At 47.0% G+C, this 23908-nt stretch overlaps 1 protein-coding gene across 8 annotated transcripts in view; it reads right to left on the bottom strand.

Moving 5' to 3' along the window:
- Positions 1 to 23908, bottom strand: part of IQSEC2 (IQ motif and Sec7 domain ArfGEF 2) — an 80511-nt gene that overhangs the window by 43159 nt on the left and 13444 nt on the right. For 2 of the 8 annotated variants that reach the window (XM_037010380.2, XM_037010385.2), the window contains exons 2-3: positions 14817 to 14846; positions 2469 to 2564 (exon numbers count right to left, since the gene is read on the bottom strand). In XM_037010380.2, coding sequence (XP_036866275.1) covers positions 2469 to 2564; positions 14817 to 14846 — 126 coding nt within the window. Of the gene's footprint in view, positions 1 to 2468; positions 2565 to 4485; positions 6962 to 9746; positions 9885 to 14816; positions 14847 to 23908 lie in introns of those variants that run through there. The other 6 variants (XM_037010384.2, XM_037010382.2, XM_017641171.3 and 3 more) reach the window with 6 other exon arrangements.

The following is a 23908-nucleotide window of genomic DNA, read 5'->3' on the forward strand; positions in this document are numbered from 1 at the left end:
CACAGTTTAATTTTTTGTATTTGTTTTTGTATGAGGTTTTAACTTAGTGTTTTCCCCAAATGGTAGCCAACAGTCCCAACCCATTTACTAACTCCCCACTGATTTGAATCAACTGTGTTCTTTATCACAAATTAAAATTTCCATATAAATACACGGGTTTGTTTCTAAACTCTCTATTCTGTTCCATTTATGTAATCCTCTGTCTGTAATGATACAATATTTGCAATTTATGAAGCTTTATGGTAAGTTTTTGTACCTAATAGGGCAAGGCCCCCCTCATTGTTCTTTTTTCAAGTTTTTCTTAGTAATTCATGGATAGTTACTCTTCCAAATGAACTTTAAAATCCAACTGCCCAATTCCCAAAGAAAATACCACTGAAATTTTAATGAGAAATGAATTGAATCTTTTGACCAAATTGGGAAAAAATGTCATTTTTACCATATTGAGTCTTCCCATCCAGGAATAGGATATGACTCTTGATTTATTCAAGTCTCCTAACAGCCTTTCATGAAACGTTAGTTTTCTACAGAGAAGTATTTTGCATTTCTTATAAATACTAATTCCTAAGAATTTTATCATTTTTTTCTGCTATTGTGAATGGAACCTTTTCTATTATGTCTTCTAATTCATTATTGCTGGTATTCAGAGAAGCTAGTGGTTTGGGTGTATATAGTTAATTTGTATCTACCCATCTCACTGAATTTTCTTATTAGTTGTAATAATTTTTCCTTTTATTCTTTCTGATTCTCTAAGTAGACAACCATGTCATCTTCAAATAATGCCAATTCTGACTCTTTCTAATACTTATATCACTTACTTCTTTTTTTAACCCCATTGGTAAGACTTCAGAAAAAAATGTTGGTTAATGACAGTGATAGTAGTCATCTGTGTTTTGCTCCTGAATTTAATATTTATCCAGCTCTTCACTAGTACATTTGATGATTGTCTTTGGTTTCTGATAAAAATTCTTTACCAAGTTGTTTTTATTGATTCCTAGCTTACTGTACTTGTTTTCCATTGCTGTGTACTAAATTACCCCAATATAGCAAGAGGTAACCAAGACATTTAGTAAGAGTTTTTAACTCAAGAATGGGTGACTAATTTTATCAGATTGTTTTTTCAGCATTTATGGAGTTATGTGAGCTCTTTTCTTTAATCTACTAATTTAATCAATTACAATAAGTTTCTCTAATGTTGACTAATCCCTGCATTCCTGGAACAGATCTTCATTTGTCATGATAGTCTTCTTTTAATAGACTGATGGATTCAGTTTGATAATCTTATTGAAAATATTTGTTACTCTATAAATTTGTGAGATTAGGCTATAGTTTTACTTTTTTTTCTTTCTAAACCTGTCTAGTTTTGCTAGCCTTCTGGAATGAACTGTGAAGCTGTCCTTCTTTTCATACTGTCTGCTCTCTCAAGATTCAGTAGAACTTCCATCATACAGCACTTTCATAATACCAACTGGACCTGGGACCGTTTCTGAGAAGAAAAATTTGATCATCTTTTTAATGTCTTTTATACTGTTCTATTCAGGTTTTCTGCCACTCCTTAAGGCATTTTGGTAATTTATATTTTTCTAGAAAACCATCCATTTCATCTAGGTTTTCACATTTATTGGTATAAAATTACATAAAGCATTTCCTTATGATTTTTCTTGTCTCCTCAGAATCTGTGGTTGTATCCCCTTTGTCATACCTTGTTTTATTTATGTTTTCTTGCTTTAGTCTCAGTCATATCCACCAGAGGATGGTCTGTACAGTTTACTGGTCTTTTCAAAAATCACCTCTTGGTTTATCAAAGCTTTTTTTTTCTATTTCATTAATTTCTAGTTTCATCTTTATTAATTATTTTATTCTGCTTCCTTTTGGTTGTTCTTTTTCTAGATCTTTAGTAGGATAATTAGTTCATTTGACTTAAACTGTCTTGTTCTCTAATAAAAGTATTTAAGACTACAGTTTTTCCTCTGGGAACCCCCATGGTCCTATCTTATAGGTTTTGATTTATAGTAGCCTTTTTGCCATTGCTATTAATGTCTCATTTTATTGCATTATAATTAGAAAATGTAAAAATGTGTTTTCCAATTAACTTGGAAACAATATTGTCCTCCAAAGGTATGGACAGATTTTTCCCTCTGTCTAAACACCCTTCCCCATCCTATCCAACTGTCACACTCTTACTCATCCTTCAAAACGGCTCAGATGTTACAGAGTCTAGGGCCAACCACTCCCACTTTTGTGGGCAGGTTTCTAGGGAAGGATTTTTAAGGAAGGACAAACCACAGATTCTGATTGTCCTCTTTGGTCTCCTGACTTAGTCCCCCAGTCACTCTCCTCACACACTCAGACACCCATTCCACAATCACTCCAGGGGCTAGAGGGAGGTGGGAGAGGGGTCTGGCAATGATATTGCGTATTTGTCTGGAAGGGTGAAGGATGGGTGAAGGGGTGAGTCTAGCTCTTACCTGCTCTCTGCCAGCCTGCCTGAGGGGGTAAGCTTCATGGAGTCAAGGACCTGAGTAGGACAGCAATACTGGTGTAGAATATGAGACGCTGTGGACCTGAGAGACAGCGAGAGACAGAGAGAGGAAGAGAGACAGAGAGAGAGAGACAAGGAAGGAGGGGAGAGGCAGGATGGGGAATGAGGACACGGAAGTGAGAGTGAGTGAAGGGGGAGGGAAGATGGGAAAGAATGGGTGGTGGAGGATAGGGAGTGGAAGAGGAGGAGCAGTGGTGGGGAGGCCAGGGAGGGTGGGAGGGAGCGAAGGAGGAAGGAAGGGAGAGAGGGAGGGTGGAAGGAAGGAAGGAAAGTAGGAAGGAAGGAGGGAAGGAAGGAAGGAAGGAAGGAAGGAAGGAAGGAAGGAAGGAAGGAAGGAAGGAAGGAAGGAAGGAAGAAAAAAAGAAAAAAACCACAAAGTCAAGAAAGAGAGGACGGCACTCGAACCACAAACAACACAATGACAACAGGGGGCAGCAGAGACGGAAGAGCCAGGCTGGGCCTCCTGTGTTCCAGGTGACTCCGTGGGGACCTCGGCCACGGAGACACAGGGAGCAGGAAAGGGGAAAGGGAGCCCTCCTCACACCAGACGCCACACGGGGAGGGAAGGGGGAGGGGGGAGAGAGAAAGAGAAAAAATGTCTGGGGGCCTAGGAAGGAAGGAAGGAAGGGAGACAGGGAGAGAGGGAGAGAGGGAGGGAGGGAGGGAGGGAAAGAGTAGGAGGCTCTGGGTCCAAAGAGGGGGGAAAAACCCAGGCCAGGCAGGTGGAGGAAACACTATAGTAGTAGAGGGAGAAAGAGAGAAACCAAAAGAGACAAGGAAAGGGAGAGACAAGGAAAGGAGAAAGACAGAGAAGGAGGAAGACTGAGAAAGGGCAGACAAAAGACACAGAGAGAAGACAGGGAGAGGCAGAGAGCGCCAGAGCAAAGGAGAGGAGAGGAAAGGGTCGGGGAGAGCTGAGAAGGTCTTGTGGTCTTGGTGACAGGATGGGACTGGGGCTGAGTGGGTGGGTGGGGCCCAGCAAGCCAGGGAACTGAGTGGTTCAGAGCAGGAGTTGTTGCTTCCAAGGGCCAGTGCACTGCCCGCAGCCCAGAGCAGGGCCCACGCTCCACCCCAGCCCCTCCCAGATGCTGTGCCCCGACCCGTAGTACAGGGTCCAAATGCCCCACTGCCTCCGGCTCCCCCACGAATTAAAGTCCAAAGAATGGGAAAGGGGAGGAAGGACAGCAGGGTAATGAGGCTGAGGCCCTGGTCCCTGCCCTGCCCAGCACAGGGCAGACACTAGGAGTGGAGCTGGCCCTTCCAAGTTGGCCAGCCCCTGTTCCTGTTCCTCACCGGCCTCTGAGGACAGGTCATAGTCAGGGCTGGCCATTCAGGAGCCCAAGTGAAGGCCCGGAGGTGTGGCTGCAGGCCAGGTCAGTTGCCCAGTATCTCACTTGCTGCGAATTTGAGAACGCCCAAATCTTAGAATATTACAGAGAATCTTGGAATCTGAGACTTCTTATCAGAGACTCTGTAATAATCAACATCATCAGAAGACTGTTTCTCAAGTGCCATGTATGTGCCAGTCACCAGCCCAAGTCCTTGACTTGTTATCTCATTATACCAGAGACTCAGAGACCCTTAAGCTGCTGAAATGTTGGTATCAGAGAATCTCAGCAGCTACATGGAGCCCTGCAGTGCCAGACCAAGCTAGCATGCCAGGGCAGCCACTGATCACACCCCTCACAGGATCACACCACTCACAGGCTACCAACTGCATTCATCAGGACTCTGGAGTCCTACAGTGCTGAGCTCCCAGATGCCCATAGGCTCAGTCATTCTAGCTGCCTCCCTCCCCGAAGCCAAAGGCCTCCAAATGTCCTAGAGGGGAGCCTAGAACCAGGAAGCCAGCAGGCTGCTGAATCAGCAGCCCAGGGACCGGTCCAAGCCTGGGCAGGAAAGGAGGGTGGCAGGCTGCAGAGTGGGGAGACCCAGGTTCCTACCTGCTACTCCTCCCGGGGGTCTCCATGGGGGGCTCCATGGTCCGGACCTGTCGGGGGCAGGCCCCTGGCCAGGGCGGTGCCTCCACCATATCACCACCCCCTCCTCCCCAGTCCTTCCCTAGAAGGAGGAATTATGGAGGCGGGGCCAGGCCTGCTGGGCTGTAGGCCAGACTGCAACGAGAAACTTTGCTCCTTCCCCTGCTCTCCCAGGAGGGCTGGGAACTCCTAGTAAGAGGAAGCAGATTTGAGAACTCACAGTGACTCCTCTGGGGCAAACCCCAGGCTGGACTCCTTATGTGCCTGTCCCCTGGAATCTCCCCAAGCACCCTGTCAAGTATGTGTCACTAGCCTTACTCTCCTGAAGAGAAAATTGAGATGGATAGACCATAAATAATTCAGCATAGGTACTATAGATAGTAAGTGGCAGAACTGCAAGATCAGGACCTGGTTTGGCTATTCCCAAATCTGGAATCTTTTTCCTCTACCACACTGCTGTCCTGTGAATACAGAAACCTTTCTATAGAAGCTTTTCACAAACATTCTTATCTTCCACACAGTTAAAGAGATTGTTTGGTTGTTGTGCTAGGATGATCCAGATCAAGTAAAGTTCACATCACTTATTTTAGGAGATCAAGATGAGGCCCTGGCCAATATTCTTGACCACTGCAATAAGCTCTCACTCTCTTCTATGTTGTTTTCTGGACTGGCTAACAGAAATGCTTCCTGGAGAGAAAAACAAAAATCAGAAGAAACACCATTCATGATCAAGAGGCTGTTCTTTCAAGGAAATTGCCGCCACCTGATTTCACAGATGGGGAACTGGAGCATGGAGAGGGGAAGAAAGTTCATACAGCCAGTCAGAGTAGAACCCAGGTTCCCTGAGTTCCCACCTGCCTATCACAATAATCTCTCCTCCATATGTGCGGGCCTGGAGAAAGGAGATAATTGGGAGGACTTGAAGGATGCAGGGCCCCTGAGGAGTACCACAGATCCAGCTCAGAGCGCTCCTGTCCTTTTGTGGCCTCAGAGCCCAGGCCCCTGGCTGTTCTGAGCAGAAGGTGGCCCTGGAAGGGGCTAGGGGGCTAGTGACCTAGAAGGAATAGGAGCTGACAGGCAACAGGCCAGCCTTCTTGCCTTCCTGCCTCCCTGCTGGGGCAGCTGGTTCCTCTCAAGAAAGCCAAGCTGCCTAGAGAGACAGGCAAAGTTGGCATCTGTGGGCCCTTTGAGGCCTCCTCTCCCTTGGCCTACCCCCTAAAGCCCCCTGGGCCTCAGGGCTCTGGCCTCAGCCCCTGCTTTTTTCTCTCTCCTTCAGCAACTCTAGCTCCTGCTTTGTGCCCATTTGCAGTTTGGCCCTATGGCTGATGCTGTGTGACCTGGGGCAAGCCTCTTCTCCACTCTGAGGAGGCAAAGAGGCTACACTTTGGTGCCTGGTAGACGAGTCCCAGCTCTACCACGTATTAGCTGGGTACCCACTCTGAGGTTCAGTTTGCTTATCTGTAAAAGACCAATGGCAATTCCTACCTCATGGATTCTTGTGAAGATTCGGTGAGACAAATGTGTACAGGATGAAGAGTCTCAGCCTGAGCTTGAGAGTCTGACCCTTCTCTCAAGGGGGTGGGGCAGACCCATGGGAAGCCTGCTTGTTTCAGAGAAGGGAAGATTTCTAGAAAAATCCCTCCTAATCATGGCCACTCTTGGCATTCAGACATATCTGAGCATGTTGGGTAGACTCATGTAATGCCCACTAGGGGCTGAGGGAAGAAGGAATTAAGGGTGAGGAGCTGCATCGAGCCATGCGGCACTGGTGAGGCCTTCATTCACTTATAAAACAAATCTTGTGGACCAGGCAGTGGGCTGGGGGCCAGATATAGCTTTGATATAAGCTATTAGTCAATGTCCTGATCTCATGGAGCTTATATCGAAATGAAAGGAGACAGACATTCAACAACTAAGGGAATTAAGCTGGGCAAAAAGTGGAGGTAGCAGCAGAGCATGTTCCAGGCAGAGGAAGTCACTTGGACAAAGGACCTGAGGTAGTACTTTCAGGAACTGCAAAGAGGCCAGCGTGGCTGACTGGAAAAAGCAAAGGGGAGAGAGGCAAGACTAGAGATGTAGGCAGGGGCCTGATCATGCAGAGCTTCGGAGACCATGATAAAGTTTCAGTATTTATACAAAGAGCAGTTTGGCAGCCTGCAGTTCATGGACAGGTATGGGGGGAGTGCCTCTAAAGCTCCTGAAGTCGTATGAAAGATATTAGTGAGTAACAACATGGCTCTGGGGAGAGCATAGCTTTCCTCAGATGCTCAGAAAGGTTTGTGATCCCAAAAGGGCAAGGAAGCTCTGTATATGATTCTATTCACTAAGTGCCTACCAGGAGCCAGTGGCAGGCATCCTAGAACCTTCTATGACTGGCCCCTACCCCCCACCTCCAGTTAGTCTCCATCTTCCCCACATCTTCAACTGGTGCTGCACCCAGACAGAACTGCTTGCAATTCTCAACCACTCTCTGCTGCTCTCCATGCCTCCTCCTCTTTGTGCTGCCCCTCTGCTCAAAAGGCCCGTCCCCGCTCCCTCACCACCACTGCCACACACACACACACACACACACACACACACCTCACTAGCTCTTGTCCTTCACAAGTCAGCTCAGAGGTTGTGCCCTCTGGGAACCTGCCCTGATCCCTCCCCTGTCTCCTTCTTACCCTGTGCTTGTATCAGCACTGTCTGTTCACATGCTGTTGCCCCTTCTGGGCCAGGAGCTCTGGGAGGACAGGAGCTGTGTCTTATTCATCCCAGTGTCTCCATCATCCACACAGGTCATTAAGTGTTGGGGGAGACTGACAATTCTCGCTGAGGTGGAGGCTGCAAGGTGGGCTCATGGACACTAGAGGGCACTGCAGCCAGTGGAATCCTGGCCTGACGCTGTCCAGGTGGACTGATGCTGGCCAGGCTGGGTCTGGGACCTGGCACATGTGGAAGTGTAGAAACTCTGCTCCTGGGTCCTGCAGCTCCTCAGCCCTGGGCCTAACAGACCAACGTCCCAGTTCCAGCCTCTCAATTCACTTTCAGCTCCCTTCCCAGACTCCTTCTCCACACAGTCCCATCCCACTGCAGCTACCGCTTTAGTTCTTCACAAATGGAAACAGCTGCCACACACGCCTTCCACAGCTCTGGAACACATTTTTGCTCTGCCTGAGACACTCTCCACTTCACCTCACCTGTCCCCACTCCTCACCTGGCCAACTTCTACTCACCTTCCAAGTCTCAGCTCACATATCCACTTGGAGAAGCCTCCCTGACCCTCAAGCTGAGTTGGGAATACTTCCAAGGTGCTTCCCACACTTCCCTGTAATTGTCTATAATGGTCTGTTTCCTCATCTGTATCCCTACCAGACAGTGAGTTTCCTCTGAGCAGGACTCTGTTATTCATCATTGTATCAACTGCATTTAATTTAGCCCAGTACCTGACACATTGTAGGTAGGCAGTCAATAAATCATCCTTGAGTTAAATGAATGAATAAATGAATGAATGGGTGGGTGGATGGATGGATGACCTTGGGTGGATGGATGACTTTACCTCTCCAAGTTTCAGTTTCCCCATCTTTAAAGTGGATAGAATCACCCCTACTTGGCAGGATGGCCAGGAGGCTTAAAGATAATGTGTGCTTAGAGCTCCCTAACAGTACCTGATGAATAGTAGACATTTTCTGGATGAAAGCAATTATTAGTATTTGGAATAATAACAAAAGGGAGGAGGGGAGAGGAGTTGAAGGAGACTCTGCCCTGAGCCTGGGAGGATCTCCTCCACTCAGGTTTACCATTTCCATGTGGAAGGTGGCTTTAACATTAATCAGAAAGCTATTTTTTTAATTCAAAATAGCAACAGCACCTGCCACATGTCAGTCCAGAAACAGGAGGCCCCCAAGGAGGTGGTGGGCAGCCTCCAGTCTCAGCCAGAGATGCAAGGCCACAGCCAGTGTCAGAGCCATGGGCACTGCCCCTGCATCTGGACAACAGTCATTATGGGCACAGCTGATTCCAAACTCTTTACTCATAGGTGAAAACTTGTCTAAGGGGTCATTAATTCCCTCTGTAATTAGTGTAACAACTGCAGAGTTTGTATTAATGGAAAAGTAAGCTCAAGCATCAAGCTGATAATATTGATAATGTATGCTTATAATTATATACTGCAGATAACTATAAATCCAGTCACTACACTAATAAAATGTGAAAATTCCTGAGGCAACCAAGAACTTGGTAGCAGCTGTGCCATGAGTAACATTATGCCAGTTGTTCTCAGGCTACAAAAATCACTGCACACTGGTAGCAATGGTAATATTCACTGTGTACCTAAAAGCTGTTTTGGCATAAAATAAGGGGAAATTTTTAGATAAAGCAGGGTGTTTTGATGCAAGCATGAAACTTGAAAGCATAGTGAGCAAAGGTAGACGTGCATTAGATTAGGAGCCAAAATCTTGATGGATGGATAACCCTTACAGTCGTGAGCAGACTGCTCCCCCAAGCTCTGACCTCACTGTGGACACAAAAAACTTGTGCTCATTGTAAAAGACACCAAATACCAAGTATCTGCCTTCTTTACCCTCTCCCACTTCTAAGAGAACTGGCTCCCCCACAGCTCCTTGCTGCCTGACGTTATTGAAGTCTGGACAGAAACACTGACGTAATATGGGTTGGACCCTGAAACCAGAAGGTTATGTAGGTTCCAGGTTGGTGGCCATGTCAGGCCATATGAAAGCCAAGAAAGCCAGTTCAGAGAGAGGAGTCAGGGACAAAGAGATGACAGGGACCAGGCAAGCCATGAGAGAAGTCCCACTTACAGTTGGCATGAGGCCTGCTCTACTTGGTTTACTGTTCTTTGATTCTCTGAGATGTAGCCTCACAATGGTCCCCCCCACCTTTATTCTTGAGTGAGTTTGAGTGGGTTTCTGTTCCCTGCAATAAACTGTACCCAGACTAAGACAAGGGAAAATGGGGGACATAAGTGCAGGGCTTGCATAAGTAAAAATGCATAAAGAACATTATGTAGGGAGGGGTGAATGCAATTATAAAGTGTTTGTGTTTATCCACCCAAATGCTCCCTCATTTCCTGACAGTTGCTACCACAGACACAGACTCACACACACTGACATTCAGTGGCATGCAGAAACAAAGGAGAAGTGACCAGATATGCCTCTATGCAGACACCCTGACATGTGCGGATGTGTGCCAGCATGCATGCCCTACCCCTGTGCTCCTCACACCTGCACGGACACGGAGCCAGCCATCACGTGGGAGGGCATCCACATGCACGAACACAGTGGTGCTGCCCGCAAGGCTCAGGGCAGGAGTCGAGGCTTGACTGGGCTCTGTGCAGCCTCCCTCCCCAGCTGCCAAGTGACTCATCCACAGGGCTGCTAATTAAAGCCAGGACAGAGGGGACAGAGGCGAGGGGAGGGGAAGAGAGAGAAGGCAAGTTTATTTTGGTGCTAACCAGGCATGCAGCCAGCTCAGGGGTCACCTACTTCCTGGGGCTGGGCCAGGTGGGGGTACTTCCTGGGGGGGAAAACAGGAAGGGGAGGGAGGACCCTTTTGCCCCTCCTGAGCTTCCTGGAAATGTACCTCCTTTGGGAAAATTATGCGATTCCCTCCCCCCACCCTCCTCCATCCCACTGTCAGATTCCAGCTCTACCCCTTCTGGACTCTTGTCCCAGCAACTGGCTTCTCCTCATAGGCACACTCCTGTTTGGGCTTGCTAGAGCTGGCTTATATGTGTCTGTACCCCACTTCTGTCTGTTTCCACCCCCACCCCACCATGGATCACTTCACACAGGCCTATGACATAGGAAACGCTCTGTATGTATTTCTGGAGCATGACTGGGGTGATCCCAATATACTTGGCGACCTAACCCTGATAGTCTAGATTCCTGTCCTAGTTCTACTGCAGGGTAAATTATTTTAGCTGCTTAGCCTCAGTTTCCTCATCTGTAAAGTGACAAGAATATACCCTATAGGATTATTTTGAGGAGTAAATGAGTAAATACAGGTAAAGTGCCCAGCCTTGTGCTGCTGCTGCTTATAATTAACACCCTACCCTGGGCCTGGGGTAGCAGCAATTACACAGAGGCCAGTTCCAAGCCTGGCTCCACCACGTGGCACCCAGGGGACCTCAGACAATTCACATAACCTCTCAGAGCACTGTCTCACAAGTCAAATGGGGTTTCACAATATGACACCACAGATTTATTGCAAAGATCTGAGCCTGTCAAGTGTCCTGTGTGGAGCCAGATCTTCAAAGCAGCTGGGTAAATTTGCAGCAGTGAACACTAAGGAGGAGCTCAGAGCTTTGGAGCCAAAGAAGCCCACAAGGAATGAAGCACAGTGTGGACTAGGACAGCCAGGGAGGTCTTTCCAGAGTAGGTAGGACTGGCATTGGGCCCTTCAGAGCCAGATACCATTTCATAGGCAGTAACACAGTTTCAGGCAGAGGAAGTGGTAAGCACAGATAGCTGGGCAGGGCAGGCCACCAGGCTATAATGAACTGGAGGTAGCATGGGAGGAAGGGCTGGACACAGCTGGGGGAGCTCTGGGGACTAGTGGTATCTCAGAGCTGCGGATGGGGGAGCCACAGAAGGCCAGTGGGGTCTGGGCCACCCAACATAAGGAGGTCAAAACAAGGAAGAATCTTAGAGATTATCTAATCCAAACTCCTGTTGGACAGATGTGGGCACTGAGGCCTGGAGTGGGAGGCCTCCTCTGGGAACACAGCCAGCGGTGGCTCCTCCTCCCACTTCTACTCCAGATTGCAGTGGCTCCCGTTGCCATGGGGACATCCCTGGCTCCACGGGTGTCAGCAGCTCCCCCACCTCCTCCCTCCTTCCCTAGCAACAGGCCACCTCCTCCGGCTCCCATCTTTGCATGCCTAGCAACCCCAACTGTGTCCCCAAACTCCCCACTCCCATCTCCCCCACCCCCAGTTCCAGCCTGACCCTCACTGTGGTGGCAGTGCACCTAAGCCTGGCTCCTTTGACTTCTGGTGGCAGAGGGATCAGCCCCTCCTGCCTCTCTCTGTTTTCAAGTTCTGCACTTCTCCACATTTCTCAAGCTTAACTATCCAATATATGACAACGGATTGGGTTAGGGGAGGGCAAAGGGAACTACAATGATGAGCCACTATTTTATAAAGCTGAGCATCACTCTAAGTTCTCATCAACACAGAGAAGTCGGAATTATTTTCCCCATTTTGCTGATGAAGAAAGTAAGGATCAGAGAAGTTAAGTGACTTTAAAAAGAGCACACAGCTAGGAAACAGGCTCTACTAAGAGCTAGCTTTGCGCTCTTGAGCTATTGTCAGCCCCTCTCTAGACAGTGGTTTCAGGTGCCTGTAGGTTTGGCAACTTCTCACGGACCTACAGGACACCTTCCTCTGCCCACAGCCCTACTGTGACACCAGCCACTCAGCTCTAATCAGACGCTGCACTTCCTCTGGTGCCTCACATGTAGAAACCCTCAAGCCGTGGCCCTGTGGTGGGAAGTTTTCAGTCACCCTGCTCACTCCTGCTGTTCTGCTTCCACAACAGCCAAGGCCTAGCTCTGCTCCTTGGTGTTTCTTCTACTGTCCTAAACCTTTCCCTTCCACACACACATATATATACACACTATTTATTAGATGACAATGGGGCTCCAAGGGATGAAAGATTTGTCCAAAGTCATATACCTAGAAAGTGACCTAGCCACAAAAGGAGCCCTTTGCCTGTTGCTGCCCTTGCTATGCTGCAGAGCCCAGCTTCTTTCCTCTAGCTTTCCCCAGCTCCCGCTGATGATAGAAGGTTCTGTGATCCAGCCCTGACTACCATTCTGAACCTTAACATTTACTCTTTTCGTGCCCAGATCTGCTTCAGCCAACTGACTGCACCCCCCACCCCAATTCTAATGCATGCACATTCCACTCCCAGGGATGCCCCCCTTAGGCAAAGTCTGTGTTGTCAGTCCTCCAGAGCCCATCCAGATACTGCCTTTCCCAGGAAGCTCTCCCTGATGCCTGACTGAAGAGAGCTCAAGAATTTAGCCATGGTCTTGAGAGCACCCTCACACAGCCCCACACAGCCCAAGTTCCAAGTTAATGAGTCTTCCCACCACATCTGCAAGATCTTACCCCCAAGAACTAAGCTTTAGGCCCCTTCTACAGCTCAAGTGTGACCGTTGCTTCCCCAGTCACTGAGTCCTCAAGGCCCTCGACTGTGAGCCCAGGATGGATGCCAGGAAACATGTTTTAGTAAAGCAAACATTGGCTTTGGAACCAGATAGCCCAGGGTATGAGTCAGAGTGACGTCACCCTGACCCATTGTTCTTCTTTCCTTGGGCAGGGTACTGACCCTCTGGGGAACCTCATTTTTCTCATCTGTAAATCAGAGCTCCCAATCCATGTCTACTAGGGTTATTGTGAGCATTAAATAAGATCATGTTCCGAGTCCTTAGCACGTGAGAAGTAAATGATAACTGCTATTATTACTAATATTATGATGCGGATGAGGAAGATTATTATTATCTGCAAGGCTGTCAAGAGCTCCCACAGTGATGGCATGGGCAGGGCTCTGGGCTTGGTGCCAGACAGACCTGGGTTTGAATCCTGCCTCAGCCATATATTGGTTGTGTGGCTGTAGGCAAAACTCATAACCAACCCAAGCCTCAGTTTTCTCAACTGTAAAACAGTGATGATAAGGCCAGCTCAGATTCCACCTAGAATGTCACCAGGAGGATCAAAGAAGAGGAAGTCCCTGACAACTTCTGTAAACTATAAAGTCCCAACGTATGTCACCATATGACTAATGATTATGATAATTAGCAAACTGCCTGAGCTATAGGTCCCAGGAAGTCCCCTACTGGCAAGAGCTGAGAGCTAGAGATGGCTTCAATCGACTTCCTCTACAACTAGCAGGCATATCAACAGGGAGGCCTGGGGGTCTGTGTTCAGAGTCAGCCCAAGTTGCCTTTCTCCAAACCCACAGTGGAACAATAGGATCCATGTCCTTTGCTGGACTAGTGACTTCCTAGGACAAGCTATGCCCTTGCCATGCTCCTTGGCTGCATGCTGGGACTAATTATGTCTTGTCATATACCCCTTGCCTAGACTCTGGGCTTGACTGCATCCATCGTACCCTGCTGCTTTCCTGCTGGCCCAAGTGCACTCCCATCCCATAGCCCTATCTTGGCCCTGGGCATCCCATATCCCCTGCCTGGGATGCTAGGACATGGTGTATCTCATTATACAGCTCGTCTGTATGCTGGGGTCCTTTGCTCACCACCCATATCCACCACCTGGATGCCAGCGCCTGAGCTACTGCATATGGCTGGGAAAGCTGTACCCTTCTCAAGGCTTCACAGCCCAGGGGGCACAAGTGGGCTGCACTCTGCTTACTGAGCTAGGAACCCTGGTGAGGGGCTACCACTGCCCAGTGGAAAGGGAACATTCCTCCAACTGGTCCACTCAGTGGATCCTGTTCTTCACAAAGGTGCTATATATGCTAGTCACAGCCTTGGATGGAACTGAGTGCCCCTGCCCCATGCCTCTGTTGCCTGTGCCCAGCTGGTCTCAAAGGCTTACCCCACTACTCCCTGCCTGGATGCTAAGACTGACCTGGCCCTACCCTGAGACCCCCATCATTCCCATATAGTCCCTATGCTTGACCCTGGTGTCTTCACAAAGCTTCTGATAGGTTACAGTCTGGGAAATACACAAATAGCCCTTGTCTCTACCTCAGTTTTACTCCCACCTCCTCAAGTGGCAGACTGATCATACCCTGACAACTTATTGAAGCTTGGAAACCTTTTTTTACCAAGCATGCAAAAAAAAAGTGGACTTATTACCTAATGTATATTTCTAATGTGTAGAAAGTATTACATTAAAAGCCCATCCACATCCACTACTCAGGGCTAATGCAGTTCAGGGTAGAGAAAGTATAAATGCCAGACCAGGGATGCCCTGTTTCTATCATGCCCTCTTCTCCTGGGAGGAGAAGGTAGAAAGAATCCCAGATCCACAATCAACCTCTCTTCAGGACAGCTTTTCCATCTGAGCAGCTCCTGTAAGCCCCTCCAGGGTTCAGCCCAAGCCCCCAAGTTAGCTAGGCTCAGAAGAACTGAGGATTAGCTTTCAAGCCTCTCCCCATGCCTGCCTTGTTCACCCCAGCCCTCCCACTGCACACCAACCCTACCAACGGAACCCCTGGAGTTGGCCCCCACCCCTGCCCATGGATCCCTAAGTAACAAACCAGAGGCCCCCACCCCAGTCCCAGCCCATCTCCCAACTACTACTAGAGGAAGGAGGCACTGACCTGACTGTTCTGGAATTCTCACCATCAGATCTGAAAGGAAAACAGAGGGGAAAAATAACAACCATCAGTATGTATTCTCTACTCCTTTTCTTCCTCTATCCAAGGCAGTGGCCTTGAGGCCTATCCCACGTCATGAAAATGAGAGGTAGGGTGTCTCATGCAGGCACACTATCCAGTGCAAAGGCCATGAGATGGGAAAGGGCCTGAACAGCTAGTGGACATGGGGAGGACAGTGCGGCTGTGATAGTGTGAACAGGGGGAAGAATGCTTGGGGTGAGGTTAGAGAGGTGCCAGGAACCAACTGTGCAGGGCCAGCCTGACTCAGAGTGGCTGAGAGGCAGCCTGCAGCTGTAGGCAAGAGTAAAGCCATGCTTTAGACACCAAGCCCAGGATGTCAGCTCTGCCATTTACCGGCCCCGCGACCCAGGCAGGCTATTTCCTCCTCTCAGAATCTGAGCCTTAGTCTCCCCACTTGTAACATGAAGCCTATCCTGGCTGGGATGTTGGGATGACTAAGCCCTTTGGAACCCAGCAGACAAATGCCAGGTATTATTAACAACATAGAAAAGGCTTTGCCAATTGCCTAGTCCAACCTGCTTATTTTCCAGATGAAGAGAATGAGAGTAAGTGAGTCAGCTGCTGGGCTTTTTTCTACTGCATTGGTCTGCCTTCTTCATTGTGAGCCCCTGAGAAGCAAAGGAAGGGTGAGAGAAGATAATGGAGTGGGGAACAGCTTTGTGGGAACTGAGGGGAGGAATGAGATCTGAACTGCATCCAACTGGCTGCTCTGCCCCAGGAGGAGGCAGGGAGGGAGGGAGCGTGTGTGTGTGTATGTGTGTGTTTGTGTGTGTGTTTAGGGGAGGGAGGGTTAGGACAGTGGCACTGGTGCCCTGTAGGTGAGGAAGGGGAGGAAAAAGGACCAGGGAACTTGGAAGAAGTGGGAGATTATGGGAAGCAGCCTTTCTCATCCCCTTTGTCTCCTCTTCCTCCTTCTTTACCAGCCCCCGCCCCTCCTCCCAGGCCAGACTGCAGAGGAGACAGAGAGGAGCACACCCCAGGCTCTGTCCTCAGGAGAAAGAGCCAAGGTACAGCCTTAGTGGAGGGAGCACCATCTCTCTGAGTGCAAAATGAGAGAGGGATGCAAAAGGAGGGGAGGTGGACCTTCAAAGGGAGGATCTGTTCTAAGAGTGACTGGAATGCCCACCAGTGAGGTGGAGTAGGCAAGTGTCAGGGTCCTAGAGCTCAGGCAGTGGGTGAGTACAGTACTTCCAGACCTTCTACTTACTAGCCACATAATCCCAGGGAAGGGATTTCCCTGTGCCCAGCCTCAACTTTTTAACTTGTAAAATGGGGCAGGGCGGCAAGAATCCCTCCCCTTATGGTGTGGCTGTGAGGCTTAACCCAGGACAGTGCCTGGGCATATGGCTCAGCCACTGACAGTGGTACCAACCTTTAGCCTTAGCAACCCCCAAAGGGACAAAGGACCAGGAACACAGAGCACCTTTTCACATTTATTAAAATTTCCATCTCACTCTGCAGTAACAAGACTGCTTTTGAGGCCTGGCCCGATTATTCGCTGGTAGGGTCCTGACTTCAGTGACCCCTAATTGCCAACAGAATCGAGGCCAGTGCCTCAGCCTCTTTCCCTACCACACTATCCCTCTGTTTCAAGTAGGCTGGTCTCCTCTCCACCTCGCCCCACCCCCAAACCCCAGCACACACTTATTCACCTCTGTATCCCAGGCCCCAACCTGGGAATACAAACCCTTAAGTTGTTCATGGATCGACCCCCTGCCCCAACCTACTTTCGAGCATAAGCAACATATATAATCATCTCCATCATCATGTCAACAATCACTGAGCACCTACTATGTACCAGGCACAGTGTCAGGCCCTTTTTGTCCATTATTTCCTTTGATCTTGTAAAGTAAGAATTACTCATCCAACTTTAAGATGATGAAACTGAGACTGAGAAATGTTGAAATGATTTGCCTCACATCACACAGGTAGGGGAGCTTGGCGCGAACCCCAAAGCTCATGCTCTTACCACCACACTCACTTTACCAGTAGCTCAGGAATGGGCACTTATACACTGATAAGGTGACTTCCCTTCTCCTAATTCCCCTGTGTCAAGACATACCCTTCCTCCCGAAGGCCTTTTCTTCTATGAGGTTACCAGATACGTACCTCTGCTCCAAAAGCATTTCTGTATATGGTACCATCCTCAAGATGGCAGCTAAGGAGAGCAAAAGAGCTCCAAGCTATGATGCAGACTGATTAGCCAGTCTTCCTCACTGCAGACTGATTCTTACTAGTGTGAGGATAGATGGCATCACATGACCCTCAGTAAAGGGCCACATCCCACCTCGGGGATTTACAGACACACATTTAGAATATTATTAACTATGTTTAGATAAGAATTGTCACTAATGCTATGCTATCCTACACCTCTTTGGGACTAGTGACCTATCCAACGGTCAGTCCCACATCTTCCTCCATGAAGCTGGGCTGCCATTCCTTTGGGAGGCAGCACAGACCAGTAGAAAGAAGGCTGGGTTCTGCTATGGCTCATTCCCTAACTGGTAGCATAGACTTGGGGCAAGTCACTGCTCTCTGGATCTTGGTTCCTCACTTATAAACAATAAGACTATGTTAGTTGAGTTCCAAAAATCTTCAGGCCCTAAGAAAGTCCACTTAAGACCTCAGGGTTCTCAAAAGGCTTGGCTATGCCAATTCCCCTCTTCGGGAGTGAGGCTCAATAAAGAAAAACTGATTGAAGCCTATGAGTATAATGACCATATTTTCTGAACCCCAAACTCGGGCATGTAATCTGACCAAAGATTTTGATGTTGCTACTTCCATGTACAGGAGGCAACCTGGTAGTTGGGACAATACATGGCAAAATATTGAAAGTTCCTGAATCTTTTAGGGATTAATAGGGACAACAAGGCAGAATAATTGAAAAGAATGTAGGCCCTTGAGTTGCCATACTGGGGTTTCTTCTCTCACCTCCTGGCTGGTTCCTTGCCTCTGGTTTTGATTGTCCAAGCCATTTATAAACAGTACCTGGGAAGACTGTAAGATGCCTCTCTCCAAGAGCCTGGAATTAGATAAACAAGGTAGTCCTCTGAGAGCAAAACTATTAAGCATAAGATGCATCAGAAATGAGACATGCAATTATCTGTCAGAGATAGACTGGTCTTCAAGCCAGGATTTCAGTAACATGTCTCAAAAAGCAGGTATCCAACAGAAAGGAGATTGGACACCAGTGGAAGTAGTTTGTTTTCAAGGAAACTTGAAGGGCAAATGTGAACAGGGTTCCTCCTGAGTGTCCCTAGGAGAAACAGGCAGGTAGCCATGCCCAGGGTTCATGCAGGTCTCTCCAAAAGCTGAGTGCCAGCCCTGGGGCGGCCAGCACCTTCTCTCCCAAACATCACTTTGTCTAACTGTAACTCTCTTCAATGGACAACTCCCTTCTCACACTGGCTGCTAAAGGACCACCTCTGAAGCGCAAACCAGTTGACATGGTGATTCTCCTGCTTTAAACATTCAGTAATTTCCCCACAGACCTCCCTGTCAGCCAAACCCAAGGTCTCCAAAGCTCCAAATCTCACTCTTCACTCCCATCCATTTTTTTTTTAAGTATGTCTGATATTTGCTACCAAGACTACTCTTGCCACACTTTATGGCTTTTAAATGATTTTTAATTTTATTAAAGAAGTACGTGAATAGTTTAAGAAGTCAAATTATAAAAATATCTTGACAAAAAAAACAGCTTCCTTTTCAACATTTGGTTATTTTTCTCTGAGTTCACTTTTGCATTTCTAAAGTACATGCTCATATTGCTAATCCATTTTTGCCATTGTTTTCCTTGTGTGTTCTCTTCACATTTTATTTTTTTACCAGAGTAATACACGTATTTAGATTTTCAAGTCATACAGTTCTGCCAGGATTATAACAAAACCTACAAATTCCCCACTCTACCCCCACTTACCCCAGACTCCCACTCTCAGAGACAAACCATTTTCAACTCTAACTGCTTTTTTGGGTACTTAACTTCTCATTTCTAAAGAACATATGTATGTCTTGATCCTTTTTTTTTCTTTATGTTGTACTGAATTCCTACTATTATGGGAGAGGGCACAAACTACACTGCCAGCCCCCTGTTCTCATGCAGGTTACATGGCCTCTCCTCTTGTTCTACCACTACAGTTACATCACAAAGTTTTGGTTAACTCAATATGGGTGGCTTACGTTATTATGACTGCATTGATACTAATAATACATAAATCATATTACATTTCCTTTCCAGTACAACTCTTTTTCTTTTCCCTGGTGTTGATTACTATTATTTTGCTTGCTTGCTTAGTTTTCTTCATATCTATGATCAATTCTCCCCAAGCTCTGTCAGAAGTGCAATTCCCTTCTCGATATATTTTGATACATCAGGTAATCCATTGGATTATTTTTTTTCCTTTGAAGACATCTGTCCCTGCCACAGTCTGGAGTACTTGCTCTCTAGGCCTGCATAGGCTGCCCCCAAAATCTTCTCCCTTACCCACACTCTGGGATTCCTTCCCCTCTCTTCTGTGTTGGATTTCCTGTTTCCTAGATTCCTTAGCCTTTTTCTCTGAATTTCTGTCTGTCTTTTGCTGGAGCACATTCTCTAGCACTTCCTGAGAAAGAAGGCACAATGTAAAATCTCTAGATATCACATGTCTGAAAATATCTTATTAAGCTTTTTTATAAAACATCTTTTATAAGCTCTCACCCTTAATTGATAATTCAACTGGGCATAGATATCTAGGTTGGAAATTATATTCCCTCAGACTTTTGGAAACACCGCTCTATTGTCTCCTCACTCCCACTGTTGCTCTTGAGAAGTCCAGTGCCATTCTTTTTCTTGATCTTTGTATATGATAGGTTTTCTTTCTGGAAGCTTCTTGGATCTTCTCTTTATTCCTGGTATTCTAAAGTTTCACAGTGGCATGCCCTGGTGTGGGTCTTATCATTTATTTTGCTGGTTACTCAGTGGGATTTTCATTCCTTCATTTCTGGGACATGTTCTTGTATTATATCTTTGATCACTTCTCTCCTGCTATTTAATCCATTCTCTACTTCTGGAACTCCTATTGTTGGACATTGGAGTTCCTCAACCAATCCTCCAATTTTCTCATCTTTTCTTTCTTGTTGTCCATTTCTTTGTCTTGTCATTCTGCTTCCTAGGATATTTCCTCACCTTTTATTTTCCAGGCCTTCTGCTGAAATCTTTATTTTGGCTCCAACTATTCCTAATTTCCCAGGTTTCTTCTTCTCCCTTTATTACCTCTGTTCTTTCCAAGTCCCTTTGTTATGTTTGTTTGTTTGCTTGCTGGCTTTTTTGGTCATTTGTGCAGGTTGATGGTTTTCAAGTAGCCTTGTGCTATCTGATCATCTCTGGCTACCAAAGGCTTGGATTTTATAAAAATGTCAGTAGTACTGAGGTTTATTTTACATAAAATGAAATATGCCTATCTTAAGGGTCTTTGGCTGGCGGCCCCTGTCAGTTGGTTCCCATGATACTAACAAGCTGATGGGAGGCTCTGTTGTGCGCATGGAGACTGCCAGGTGGTGGCTTCACTACAGAATTATGAGCTGAAAGCCTGCTCTTTTGTTGGCAGGCTCCTTTTAAAGGCCGCCTTCTGGGGCCTTTCAGTTTCCTCAGAGAAGAACCCTCTGCTCTCTGTGAGCTTCTGACTTTGGTGACCTTCAGGAAGTGGGGAAGTGGGAGGAGCTGGGGTCCCACTGTTTTAGGATGCAGATCTTTTTGTTGCAGCTCTGTTTCACCCCATCATCTCCTGTGTCTGGTGTCTCCAAGCCCAGAGCCCCTTAACGTCAATTTCCCCAAAGAATCAATCTCCATCTGCAGAGCTGGAGCTGGTGGGGAGTGGTCCCTGTGTGGACCGGGCTGCAGAGGGGCCAAGAAGGTCTGTTTACAGACTTTCAATATTCTCCCTGATTTCAGTTCCACACCTCACTCTGTGTTCTGTGGTTCACCGCACCCCTGAATCTTGAGCATTCCTGGGACTCTCTGGATGGAATAGTTTACTTCTGGTCAGCATCCCAGACCTTGTGTGTTTCTACCCCTTTTATTCCTTTACTCATATTTCAGTGGTATCTGGCGAAGCAGCATAGATAAATAAGTTTATTTAATTCATTATGTTTAACAGGACATTCCCCTTCTTATTCCAGCTAACTCCTGTTCATCCTCCACAACTCATTTAGGCAAGAACTCCTCCAGAAACGATATCTTAACGTCCCTAGGTGGGATGAGGAGCTCCTCGTCTGTTCTTCCACTGTACCTTTTTCTTGATCCATCACAGACCTGATCAAACTGTCCTTAAAGTGTCCATTTCCATACCTTACTTTCCCTGCAGACTGGGAGCTCCTGGAAGTCTGGGGCTGTGACTTAGTCATGCCTGTATCCCCAGTTCTCAGGGTTTGGTCCACAGAGGTACAGAGTAAATATGTGGTGATGGAATGACTGAATAAGTGAGTAACTATAAGAAGGAATCAAATCCAGCCAGAGGGACCACCTAGAAAGGGGAATAGGCTGAACAAAGACATTCCTATACAAGGCTAGTTCCCTAAAAGCCCTAGGCTCCCTAAAAGCTGTCTGTGCAAGGATGCCCACTACCGCAGGACTTAAACTAGCGAAAAAATGGGCCCAGCTTTTATGCTCTACATTCAGAGGATGGTTAAGTACACTATGGGATACCAGTTACCATTTAAAATGGTGCTTATGAAGAGTAGCCAATTACATGGGAAGATGCTCAAATGAAAAAAAGCAAGAAAAAGTTGTACATGCTGTATCAACTATTTGGAAAAAAATGCAGAAAATAAGGGGACTACATTGTATGTTCAGACTGGCTGCTTCTATGTGTTGTAATTATGAGTAATGTTTTTCTCCTCTACTTTCCCAAGTTTTTCTAAATTTTCTAATGGAAGAATGCATTAAGTGTATACTTATTTAAAAGCTCCTAAGAAATGAAGGTAAGTGTCTTCACGGTGAGTGCTATGAACAAAATACTGAAGGGGACCTACAAGTCTGTGTGAACATCCAGCCATGCTTGGTGGAAAGCTCTGTTCTTCATTGGCCAGAGGTCCAGAAAGCCCAGGCCCATGCAACACCACCCCATTTCACTGCAAAGCAGGACCTAGCTTGGGAAGCCAAAGGAGGAAGATTGGCGGCCCAGCCTATTACAAATCACAGTATCATAGGTCATCCTGGGAAACAGAGGCCCCTCCACTGGGCCCCACACTTTAGCAACCCCACCCCATGAGGTAAAGGGTCTGGGGGACCAAGGGAATAAGTCTATCAGACTCTTTGGCCTTCACTCTTCTAGACTGCACCCCAGGTACCCGGAACCCTAGAATTCCCTACCCATATTTCTTGAGCTTACTTGCAGAAATTGTGTAATCCTTCTGCTTCACACAACAGGTAGCCAGGGGGAAGGGGAGGTTGACAGGGCTTGGATGTGGGCTGGGGTGTCCATACATATCTCCAAGTTCCATATGAAGCACAGGTGCGAAGAGAAGGAGGGAGGGCCAAGGTCCTGAACTGGTACCTTGCCTGAGCCCCACAAATATAGAGGCAGGCAAGTCCATGGGTCCCTAGGCTTCATGATTTATAGAAAATCCCAGCATTGAGTATTGGTCAGACATGGGTTCAAATCCATTTATTGGCTGTGCAACCATGGATGAGTCCATTCCTCTCTCTGAACCTCAGTTTTCTCCACAATAAACAGGTCTAAGAATTCTACCTTCAGAGAGTTGTGATGAGGCATGCTGGTGGCAGAATGGCACGTGCTTATGAACCCAGGCTTTGGGTCAGGCAGGCCTAGATTTGAATCCCAGCTCTGCCCCTCCTATTGATGTGATTTACATGTCTAAGGCTCAGTTTGCTCAGTACAGTGGAGAGGATAGCATTAATCCAATAAAGTAGTTGAAAGGATATGGTTGTAAAGAATATGTAATAACATTGGCAAATGCTTAAATGAGAAAAGTCTGCTTAGTAATTGTTGTGCAAATATTGGCTACTGGTGGAGTTGACTGGGCCTTTTGCCCTCCCCTTCTCTTGCCCAGCTTTGGTTTTCCCCATAGCACTCACCACTATTTGGCATATTCTGTCTCTTCCTGTTTATTTATTTCTTTTCTGCCCTTGCTCCCCACACATATACACTAGAATGTCAGATCCACAGGGCAGAGGTTTTATCTGGTTTTCTCACTGTTTCCAAATGCCTGGAACAGTGCAAGGAACACAAAAGATGTTCTTTAGCAGCTGAGTAGTTATCTACCACTTAGGAGTAAAAAAGGCATTCCTGGCCAGGAAAATAGCCAGAATGTAGGCATGGAAGCACAAAGAAAGAAGTCTGCTGTGCTTAGAGAACCCTAGACAGCTCAGTACAACTTGAATACAGGTTCAGGAAGGGAAGAGAGTGTCTAGAAAGTTAAGTGGATCAGTGGCCTGACCCAAAGGAGTACGTAAGTGCTTTCTTAGACCACAAGTGGCATGAAGACCTACTTATAATGGCCAGGTAATGCAAAAGCACTAGGGTAGAGGTGAAAATGCCTCCTGTGTCCAAAAGCCTTCTAAATCATGACAACATGAGAAGTAAAAGTAAAAACCTTTTGAAGGTAATTCAAGGGGAGAGGAAGACTCCTTTCTCAGGGACCCATCTGAGCCAAGAATCAGACCTAGAAATAACTGATAAGCAGGTATAGAAGTCAAGTGGATGAGGTTATAGTGACATGTAAGAAAATCTTATAAAGGTTAATGAAAGAATAAAACAACCAGATGAACTACAGGACAAGTCAGGAAGCTTTTCGGAGAGTGTAAGCACTTTCTGTGATGTGTTACACAACATCGAAGGCCAAGATGGTGGCGGGGATGCAAAATGAAAGCCATGGTGGTTTTGGTTGCTGGTTATCTTTCCTGCTGGTGATTACTCTTTTTATAGACCAAGATTACCACCACTCACTGAATAGCTACTGGGATGAGCAGGGTGCAGATGATGATGATCATGATAAAGATTGCTGCATACTTCAAAGGC

Source organism: Manis javanica, chromosome X (genome assembly GCF_040802235.1).
Source record: "Manis javanica isolate MJ-LG chromosome X, MJ_LKY, whole genome shotgun sequence".
NCBI lineage: Eukaryota > Metazoa > Chordata > Mammalia > Pholidota > Manidae > Manis > Manis javanica.